At 34.1% G+C, this 11,583-nt stretch overlaps 1 protein-coding gene and 1 pseudogene across 1 annotated transcript; both read right to left on the bottom strand.

The window, feature by feature from the left end:
- LOC113360697 overlaps positions 1-2,174 on the bottom strand; it is a 59,969-nt pseudogene extending 57,795 nt beyond the window's left edge.
- Positions 2,175-4,435: 2,261 nt separating this feature from the next.
- Positions 4,436-6,678, bottom strand: LOC113362147 (beta-amyrin 28-monooxygenase-like). Its single transcript, XM_026605119.1, has 4 exons — positions 6,120-6,678; positions 5,516-6,024; positions 5,077-5,264; positions 4,436-4,937 (listed from the first exon to the last, which is right to left on the bottom strand). Exons 1-4 carry the CDS (start codon positions 6,581-6,583, stop codon positions 4,638-4,640), a joined length of 1,461 nt encoding a protein of 486 aa, XP_026460904.1. The 5' UTR covers positions 6,584-6,678; the 3' UTR covers positions 4,436-4,637.
- Positions 6,679-11,583: the final 4,905 nt, after the last annotated feature.

The following is an 11,583-nucleotide window of genomic DNA, read 5'->3' on the forward strand; positions in this document are numbered from 1 at the left end:
AAAAAAAAAAGAAAAAAAAGAGAGAGATGGAGAGTAAGTTCGGTCACAACTGGTCAAGGTCATGGGACTCAAAGCCCAGATGTATGACACAATGGTAAGCTGGATATCTTTATAGGTCATGGTTACGACCTCGTGTGTTAAGAATTTTCAACCCAATCCAAATTCAAATCTCTACATTTTCAAACTCTCCGGTCATTCTATAATGTGATTCCAAATTCCAAATCTCTATCATTCTATCATCATCAACCACACAAGAGTCTAATTATAATTCCAATCCAAAAATCATTTTCTGTAGTGTTTCAAAAGTATACTCCTGGATATGTTAAAAATAAAAACAACAACAGTGGTACAAGCTGTTCATTACACTAGAAATCACCATGACTGTTCTATAAATGAACATGACTACATCATAGACCAATTTCTGCATAATTCCTTACCAGACCGGTTCAACCTTGTCAGTTCATAGCTGTAGAATTCCAAATCTCTTCAAACCCAACCATAAAATCTAAAGACGTGGTAAAAGAAACTAAAATGACTTAATAAGTACTTGCAACATAATAAGTTAATCTGAATACATTTCAGGCTTCTCAAACTTACCATCAAAAAATGAACATATCATTCCAGAACTATCTGTTGAGATTATTAGTCCCACATTATCTGGGTTATCTATGATCCTGCAGTTTATAATTCTTTGGGCCTCTCCACTGATTGCCAATTGGTTTTGAGTTGGATGCCCGTATTCTATCATGGTATCAGAGCATATACGTAAGGGGGCTGATAGAAAACTAGAAAAATAGAGACAAAAATAAAGAAGAAAATGATCGAAGGTGGTGGTGGATATGGAGTTGGAGCAGTCGGTGGTGTAGAAAATTAAGAAAAAGTAATTTGTGTGTGATTTAGGTTTTTCTTTTTTGATTTAGTCTATGCTGGGTGATCTTATTTTTGGGTGTAAATAAAAAGTCAAGAGTTGATATTTGAGACATAAGAGAATTCATATGGGTGGTACATAGGATAACTGGGGATACGAATTAATGTGGATGGAAAATAGGGAAAGTGGAGATGGGAAAGTCGAAAAACCAAATAAAATGGTCAAAATTAATTAACTACTAACAATCTCATCCTCGAACCAATTTCTAGCCTAGATGGGAATCACTATCCTTAAATCTAGGATTTAGACATTCTATCAAAGGTCTTGTTACATACCAACAAAGTCGCTAATAGGCCTCCCTGTCTTGACTCCTGAGCGAACGTATTTATTAGACTGCTGACATTTGAACGGGTGCGTATTTCTACTTAGTTAGACAAAGACCTTACTGGATGATAATCTTCCATGTTTGATGAAGAAAAGTGAATACTAAGTAAACCATTTTACGTGAATACCTTCTCTTTTTTTTCTGTAAGAAAAGGTTATATTAAGATAAAAAAACCATTACACAAAGCAAAGGGAGTTACACATTCACGAAAGTCTCCCAATTACTCCAGATAAGATTAGGAGTTACATACTTAAACTTATCTGAGTCACAAGACCAAACAACTACAATCTGTTTAACAAGGTCAATAATCTCAGTCGTTTCCTTTTTTCTAGCAGTTCCAAAAACTCTTCCATTTCGTTCCTTCCACAATCTCCAACAAATTGCATAATGTATAATCCGCCAAACTGAACTACCTCTCCCCCGCAAAACATTTGTCGTCCAAGCTTCAAACAAATCAAAAAGTGTCCCCGGAATTAGCCAAGAAATCCGAAAAGCTTTAATGAAGTAATTCCATACCTCAAAAGAATAAGAAAAATGTAAAAACATATGATCAGTTGTTTCTCTTTCGGTATTGCAGAAAACACATAAATCTCTTTCTATATCCACCCCTCTATGCCTCAACATGTCTCTAGTTGGAAGAGAATTATGAAAGGAAGCCCAAATTATAAAACTGACCTTATTAGGAATATTGCTTTTCCAAAGATGCTTCGCGAAAATGCAAGAATCATACTGACCAACTAGAGTTTCATAACACTTGGCCATAGTAAAATTCTCCATTGTAGACATCTCATCTTCATTTTCCACAAGGATAGGAATACGAACATCACGCCGAAATAAATCCCATTCAAGCAGCTCATTAGCAGTCAAAGCTCTCTTGAAAACGCATTGCCAACCATTTTTTACGTGAATACCTTGAAACATTAATGGTTTTTAAGGAGAAGGTATCACCAAATGAATTCGTACTTTGATATGTCACACGCACCTCAATTCCCTACGAAATATACAAGAGTGAGTGACTTTTAAACAAAACTCTCTATCTTCTTCTAAATGCGAAAATGATTTGCCAACCCATCATTAATGTTGTGATTCCAGTGTACATTTGCTCTTAATTTTCTCTTAATTTTTTTTTCTGCGATTCTTTTATGATTACTTGCACTAAGTTAAAATTGATTAAATGATTTTTATTGATTAGTTATGTTTTCTCTTGATGGTGCATGCTTACTCTATAGATTTAATCATCATGCTTGTGATTGACAATTGATGTTTTGAAAATTTAATGCAGGCAATAATTTAGAATTAAAATTTCTTTTGTTGGAACTATATTATTTAGAATTGTATGATAAAAGTTAATATTGAATTACATAAATATTGGTGAATGGTTTTTTTTTTGGGGGTACAGGATAAGGATTCCACCATTCCACCATTCACAATATTGTGAATGGTGGAATCCTTATCCTCAGTACTCTCAATCATTTTGACATCATCTTTGTTTAATTTTCTTTATTTTAGTATTTAAAATTAAATTTAAAACCGAATCTCTACAAGTCTTAACGAACCATTTTTTCTTACCACTATAAAAATACCATCACTTTAGTTCATACTGCGTAGGTATGTGAAAGGTTACACGTACTTATGCACCAGTTATTGAACTCAGATGATCAAGGTACACGTACGAGGTATGCATACCTTAAGGAAATTCATGAACTCAGGACCTTGAGGTATGCGTACCAGGTACACATATCTCATCCCTTTACACAAACTCAGAACTAAAGGGTATGCATACTGGGTACGCGTACCTACCCCAATTCTGGAACTCAGATGACGTTGGTACTTGTACTGGATACGTGTGCCTTCCTGTGTTCAGAATTTCGGTTGTTCTGAAAACTCTCTTTAATTGATTTGAAACTTTCCCAATTTCCATAGATGATGAACACAATTGCTTGGAAAATTTTCAAATGATTAACTTTAATCAAAATAGGTCTTTTTTTTCTTCTGGTAAAGTCACATTTCAATTCATTCAAACCAAAATGATGATTACATGATTTCTTACAAAATTATCAAAAACACCAAAATACAAGATTATCAAAACCCAAATACAAATGACGACACCAATTGCAAGTACATCCCGAAGAGAAAGAGCCATGAACTGCAAAGATATCAAATTTTTGTAGGTGTAGTAGTGATGAATGATGGTGTGAACCGGAATCAACTCCGACCATTTAATCTTCTTCAATAAGAGATGCTCCAAATGAAATGGAGTATTTTGCCCAAAATCTTGTAGACCCAAGCGAATCAGGTGCCCTAAATCCCTCTTGTTGAAGATGAATCCAAAGCGACGCCGAGCAGAATCGTTGATGTTCTTGATGAATCGAGAATAGAAAGTCAAGGAACACCATGAAGATTTTAAAGAATCACTATTAAAACGAAGAGAAAATCGCCCAAAAGACGAAGAAAAGATCGCCCAAATAGCGAAGAAATGTGTCCATAAACACCAAAAATAACAAAAACTAAAACTAAAAACAAAAATTAGATTATTCTTATTCATAAAAACTAAGAATCCTTGCTCAGATCTATCCCAAAAGGACTAGATCTGAGCAAGAAGGAGGAAGAAGTTCAAACGTTTTCTTTTTTCTTTTAGGAGAGAGTGAGGAGAGAAGAAGAAAATACATTGAAGTATAGTATAATCAAAATAGGTCATGAACAATAAATTTTTCTTAACTAAGTTTGCCAAGTATATGAACAACTATTGCTTGAATCATATTTTGAGATTTCTAACAAGACAAGCTTGACTCTATACTTCTTCTTTGCAATATCTGTTAGAGGTTATACGACGTAATTTCACATAGATAGAATGGTAGTAATTGTGAGTAAATAGAATGGTTCAGTCTTCAAATACCTTTTTGTTGATAAATTTCTCCAAATGTCTTCGTTTGATCTTAAGTCTTCAATCTTCGAGGGTTATTCAGTGATGTCTGATACTCAACTACCATACTCTAATCTTAGTCCGAGACTTGATTTAAATAGACTAGAAATCAAGATATAGTTTTGTGCATCTAGCATTGACAACAAGCTTGAGATAATAAAATTTGGAAATTCGGTCGAGCAATGCTCTAACGGAAACAAAAATATCAAAGTAATGGTAATATTAATTTAGGAAAACCACTCGATTTTCTTAAGTTTTTAATTTCTTTACAGCTGACAAATAAAATGAGCTGAGGGAGTATAGTTTATTAAGATAATGATGAAATAAAAGACTAGTTACCAAACTAGAGAAAATATAAGAAACAATGAAGCAATACATTATATTGGTTCCACAAATGATCATAAGGTCAAGCATTACACTCATTATGAGATATATCATTTGTTTAATTTGTAAATTTATACTTAAATAACTTGAGATTGAAGTCGAATTGGAAGACCCTTTGCAGGTGCAGGCATTGGATCAACAACAATTTTCTCATAAGGTAAAATTTTCTCCCATTTGTACCTTCTCACTACATGGTACATAAACACCAATATCTCTAGCCTTGCATACTCTTTCCCGGGGCACATTCGCGGTCCTCCTCCAAATGGTATGCATGTGTATGGTGCTGGTCCATTCCCTTCGAACCTTGTTGGATCAAATTTTTCTGGTTCTGAGAAATACTCTGCGTTCTTGTGCGTCGAATGTGCGCTCCAATACAACTGTGTAAGTCACGTAAAATAACGAAAGTATTTATTTTGCGCCAACTATTTAACATTAAAAATGTCAACCCTTTAAGATTCAAGAATGTTGCATCAATCAAGAATTAGAACACTGCCGGATATTAATTGTGGTAATTACCTTCCATCCCTTTGGCACTGAAAATCCTCCAAAGCTAATGTCGCCAATGGCTTCCCTGGAAGCTCCTTGAAGAGGTGGTGCTAATCTCATCACTTCACATGCAACGTTCCATGAGTACTTCATCTTTTGTATATCATCCCAGTTTAGCAACTCTCCTGGACCTTTTGAACTTGCTATCTCCATTTGTTCTGATATGGATCATTGGTTATTAGTTTTTCAAGCAATATACGAGTGATTATTTAAAACTTATCATGGACACATTAATTCTCCAGATGATTCTGGTAATTTTAACCTGATCCAGATGAGTCAGATTCAAAAAAAATAAAATAAATGATGTTAGTATATTTTCAAAGTGTACATTTACGCCACGAGAGTATATTTTGAAGCTTATATTTTCATCTTGTATAATAATTAATATTGAAATCATTAAATAGATTACCTTTACGAACTCCATCATAAACATAAGGAAGCTCAGCAAGGTACTTAACAATGAAGGTAATGGCAGCACTAGCTGTATCATGGCCACCTATAAGTAACCCTAAAATCTTGTTAGCAATGTCTAATTCATCCATGAAATTCCCATCATCATCAACTGCTAACAACATGTAAGACAAGATATCTTGTGTAGGTAAAGCTTTCTTTTCTTCTAAATCTATTTTCCTTTGCTTGATAATCTTTACTAACTCATTCCTGATAAACTTGGATGCTTTTATCCCAATATTGAAAGCTGTTCCCGGTAAATCTATTGGAAATGATAGGAGTCCCGCTGTCAAGTCTCCAAAGGGTTTACCTAATTCTTGTATACGAGCAGGGTCGTCGATGCTTACAAATAAATGACAAGCTAAACCAAATGTGTAGTTCTTGGCTAGAGGTACGGTTATTTCATTCTTGTTGTCCCATTCTCTGTCTAAGTGTTGCATCACTACTCTATCCATAATAGGGATGTACCTGCATGTACCAACGCATACAAAAACACCGTTAGCATATAAGGTGATAGTCGAAATCCTGCTGATGAAAGATTCAGTAATGTGTATAGAGTATACCTATGTAAAGCTTCCGGTTTAAGAAACTGAGGAAGCAATTTGCGCATTTTCTTGGCCTCGGCCTGACCGGAGATGTTACTTGGAGATGGAAAGATTTTTTCGACGGTTTTAGGCCACCATGCAACGACAAGTTTATTTTCGTTCGAAAACAAAAATTTGTTACCAGCAGGGCCACATAGAACAACAACAGATTCACCAAGTAATGAAGTTCTAAAGATATCTTTCGAATATTTCTTCATTCTTTCTCGTATAAAATTTTCGGGAACACCTTTGCGAGCGGTATTAAGAAATTCTATAGTTTCGCCGAAAACATGCCATCCTGTTTTGCCCGGCGGGTAGCTAGAAGGATCAACGTCTGAGGATGATTGAGATTTGTTTGAAGAGAATATGAAGACGAAATAAAGACTAGTAAAGAGAACCAAAGAGGGGATTAATAACAAAGAAATCAATAACATAGGTTCCATGAATGACCAACAGGTTAAACAACAACTTATATACACTTAAATTTTGAAGTAGTTCCCTGGAAGTGTTTTTTGTTGATAATGATACGAAGCTACAACTCTAATGGTTGTTGTTTATATAGAAACTAATAATAAAAGAAATGACGTAACCTCAAGTTTCAAAACAAAAATAATGAGTCGTGCAAATAGTGATTTATGGCTGGATCTAGGCAAACTTAGCACTTAGTGTGTTCTGTATTTTGAAAGGCATCATTATCAGTTAGGATCTTGCGAGGAGAGGAGGGTACGTAGGAGCTGTGGTCTCCAAGTGTAACTAAATCCCCTCATTGTCTACGCAAACGTGTATGTTCGACCATTAACATTTGAAATGTAAACTATTATCTACCTAGTTAGACAAAGACCTTACTGGATGGCAATTTTGCATGTGTGGTGCGGTGAAGTAAAATCAACAATCAATAAATCCCTTTTGCTGGTAATCTTGTGGATAAACTGCTGTAATAAAACAATAAGAGAAGAAAAGAAATGCAAACCCAGTAAGACAAAAATTAAAGTCAAGGCAAAGATTATATCTTCTAGCCATAAGGTATAGATTCACCCCGCACCAGTGTTTACGGACTATCATTGTCTGTCTGCCTGCATATATACAACGACTTAATTTTAGATATAGTAGCCCTCCAAACTCGAAAATCGACAAACCAAAACTTAAAGTGATGAACTTTCTTAATTGACATCAACTTGATGATTTCTATTAAATGTCATAGGATGATTATTAGTTTTCTAATTGATTGTTTTTTCTATCCTATATATGTGGGTGTATATAGAAGAGACTAATACCTCTTCACTCAAGCATCATGATGTTTCATGGAATTGTTTTCTTTCCAAGGGTTCCGTATGAAAGATGATGTCCTTTCACGTTTCCGTTTTCTTTTAGTTTCCAAATTGAAACTACCCTAACTAAATGGATCAGAAACTTAAATGGGCAAATCCAATTAACTCAAACCCAACTCCATCAGGTATCAGATAGGGGATTTCCGATTTTCTATTCATATGAAAATTATGCTTAATTTTCCAACATTTTATAGTGTACAGCTTAAACATTACAAAGTTTAAGGAAAAGTCGCAAATAAACTCGTACATAACTAGCTAGATATGTCACCTCAAAAGCATCCCCAATTCCTCACATAATGTGTAAGAGCGTTTAGTTGCTTCTACACGTGGTTTATCTGGAATAGTAGAAACATTTTTACATTTAAAGATAAGAAGGAAACTCCATGTATTTTTATTAGTAGAGCCAAAACTATGATGGTTTGTAGAATTCTCATATTTATTCTTAGAATCGCATTGAATGTCATTAGTGATGCTAAATGGATGCTTTCCCCCTGAATGGATTTAAGGTAATATTAATGGAGCTTTTGATCATGTGTCTATCACTGACGTTCCAGGCTATGTAATGAGAGACTCGGTAAATAAAGTTTTAGTTTCCTTTTGTGTTGTCATTGTGTTTGAAGTCCAATCTCCAGAAGAAACAGAAACATGAGCAATTTAGGGGGTGTTTTAGAAAACGCAGGAGAGCTGTAGCACACTTTTACCATTGTGAAATGTGACGCACAAGATTTGGTTGGCAAATTTCCAACAAGAAACTCTGAACACAACCAACGCACAGATGATCTTTTTAGAGATATTTATTTTTCAGTCCTATCCTAGTGGCCTCTAATTTTTATTTTCAACCTAGAAGCTATAAAAATGTTGCTCTTACCCTAGCACGATAGGGCCAAGGTATACTCTACTTCTATGTTATGACCTAGAACTCCTATATGGCTTCTGCCAACTATGGAGGAAGACTCTCAGCCTTTCTAAAGGCTTTCGACTAAGAATTTTTTTTTTTTTTTGACATACTCTATTCACTTTTAAAATGTGAAAATTATTGTAAAACATAACAAAGGTTATCAAATTTTATGGAATGTTACAAAATCCAAAACGGAACAATTCTGACTTAGATTGGTGACCTCCGTAACATTTGGTAACCCATAAAGACTTTGAATTATTTCCTTTCCCAACATTAAAGTGATTCAAGGGTCCATATTATATTATTGTATAGTAAGTTCGATGGAAGTAGGGTTGCATCAATATTCTGGAAACCGTAAATTGTTAATGTTTCGAAACAGATTATACGATTGTATCTCCAGAGAGGATCTTACTGAATTATACCTTAATTAGATAGAAATCCTTAGTCTCGATTAGCATCAATATTACGGTTATATTGTACCTGTACGAGTGAGAACTGATATGATATTGATATCTAATACTTCTAATTTAAACCTATAATTTTTTGAACTCAAAAATTTGGTGGATGCATAAATAGTTGACTTTTGTTGAAGGAGCTATATCAATTTTTCAGTTAAGAAAAACTAAATTATCATATGATTAGCGATATCTGATTAATCATATCAAATTATCAATCAACTTTTATTTCTTAAATATATAAGTTGTGTTTGATAGTAAGAAAAGCAAAAAAAAAATTATGAAAACAGATTCTTGGAGGAAGGAAAAGAAAGTTTTCCATGAAATTATAAACAACATGCTTAAAATATAATATTGGCCAAGTCTTTTTTTTAAAAATGGACCCATAATTTTTTAGAATTGAATCTTTATCACACAAAATAATGTGACTTATTTCCTTGGAAAGAGGAGCAATTTAGTGAAATCATGGGTGTATCCAGTCCAGTGCAAGGGTGTACACTTACACCCCCTTTCCAGCTGGCTCCAAAGTCTAAATTAGGCCCAAAAACAAATATCAGACGATTTAGAGCAACTCCAATGGTCCATATCTAGTTTGAGTGTTTGGTAGCCCTGATGGATGGTCAAAGTTAATTTTGTGCAGTGGATAATAGGTATTTCGTGACAAACAAATCCGACCGTTGCAGTTTGGTTCGACCGCACACAGATTGATCCGAGCCTCGGTTCCAACTGCATCGAGACTCGGCTCCCAATGCACCGAGGGTTAGTTCAAACTGGCTAGATAATTGTAACATTTAAACAGCCAAGAAGCTACAACATTTGCACACCCTATAAATTCAATCAACTTCAATCTTCTCTACTCACAACAACCTTTTTTCTTCTATACATAATTTCAACACAAATTCAATCTTTTCTACATAAGTTCAACACAAATTCAATCTTCTATATATCTTTTCAACACAAATTCAATCTTCTAACATATTTTCAAACACAAATTCAACACCCATTTAATTACCATGCCTCCTCGATCTTAAGATATTTGTCGAAAAAGAAATAAAAAACCACATATGAATAAACACAGTCAACTTCTACCGGGAAGACGAGATGATTCGGAGGAAGATAGCAATGTGTGATTTCTCTCATGTCCATAACTAGCAATCAGGGAAGGTCATATGTCCACAAAAATAGAGCTGGATAGTTCTCTACAAAAAACAAGAGGTGGTTGGTATGAAATTCATAAAATTTATGAAAAACTTCATCATTGTGTTAAAACTATTTTCGATCAATTTCCTTGGATTACTTTGTACCATACACGAGCGCATAAAAATTCTCCCAAACTGGTGGGTATATTGATGGAGCGTTGGTGGTATACTACACACACGTTTCATCTTCATGACTTTGAAATAGGTATGTCATATCTTTTGATTTATATTTTTTATGTAATCAATACGAGTATTACAAATGAAATGAACAAATTGAATCCTTTTCAGGCATAACACCATTAGATTTATATTTCCTACTTGGGATACTTTCTGGGGTGGAAGATGATGTTCCATTTAATCAACAAGGTTGGTTGACCGAAGAGCGATACAAATATGCATTTTCATTGTACTTTCAAGTAACAACACAACAAAATCATATAGCTTTATGAAGTGGTGGAATTCCGAATTCCGATTTAAAGGCATTTATATTCAACGAATTGCATGGTGGTAACGATCCTGATTTAACAGAGCATGACCCGCTAAAGATACAAAAATTGCTAGGATATTTATTTTACGGATACTTGGTTCATATTTTTTCCCAATCAAAGTCAAGCACTCAAGTGAGGTTGATAGAGGCTCTGCAAGATATGAAAAAGGATGCCACTTATGATTTGGGGTCCGCTATATTAGCGAAAGTATCACTTTTTCTAAAACGGGCGAAAGTATTTTCTAAAACATAGCGAAAGTATCACTTTTTCTGAAACAGGGCGAAAGTATCACTTTTCCTGAAATGGAATGTGAAAGCATCACTTTTCCATAAACGAAAAATTATTCGATCATGTGTTATGCATCCGTTGTGGTGGTTTGCATAATAGCTATGCATTCAATTTTCGAGAATTGTGCCTAAAGTGAAAGTATCACTTTTCTTGAAACGGAAGGAGTACATTGTTTTACTAGTTGTAATGGAAAATTAGTTGATGCATAAACCAAAATATGGCTACATAAAGTATTATGTATCATTTGTGGTGGTTTGCATAATGGATATACATCTAATTTTTTAAAATTGTACCTAAAATAATATATATACCTCCGAATTTTTCGTAAAAACTCTAAATTCGATATTGTTGTTTGTACTCATTGCATAGATTTTTTTATAGCCTTTCCAATGAGAAGAAATTTATAAAATTCCAAGGCACGGATTTTTAGATATGTTTATCAATTAACCCCTAAAAAATATGATACATAAGAAATTAATACAATTCGACGGTTATATCTATTTGCTCTTCTTTTTTGGTTTATTTACGAAAATGTCTAATACCTGTTGCCAATCCTTTTTGGTTTACTTACGAAAATGTCTAATACATATTTCCCTTCCTCTTCGATTTATTTACGAAAATGTATAAAGGAAAAAAAGAAAAATATGATTTAGAGGGTCGTTTTTGGTTTTTCAGCCATGACCATTTCCAATATTTTTGTGTCAATTGATCACTTAGATTTTAGAAAAAAATGGCTATGATTGTGGGTTCTTTGCCCTCTTAAGTGAACACTTATAAAATAAAATGG

The sequence above is a fragment of the Papaver somniferum genome, chromosome 3 (genome assembly GCF_003573695.1).
Source record: "Papaver somniferum cultivar HN1 chromosome 3, ASM357369v1, whole genome shotgun sequence".
In the NCBI taxonomy this organism is placed as follows: Eukaryota; Viridiplantae; Streptophyta; class Magnoliopsida; order Ranunculales; family Papaveraceae; genus Papaver; species Papaver somniferum.

Excerpts from the sequence above, each read along its gene's own strand:
- LOC113362147 (XM_026605119.1), bottom strand. The coding sequence starts at position 6,583 with ATGGAACCTATGTTATTGATTTCTTTGTTATTAATCCCCTCTTTGGTT. Across the intron at positions 6,025-6,119 it reads AAACCGGAAGCTTTACATAG|GTACATCCCTATTATGGATA; the intron begins GTATACTCTATA and ends TGGTACATGCAG. Across the intron at positions 5,265-5,515 it reads TTATGATGGAGTTCGTAAAG|AACAAATGGAGATAGCAAGT; the intron begins GTAATCTATTTA and ends GATCCATATCAG.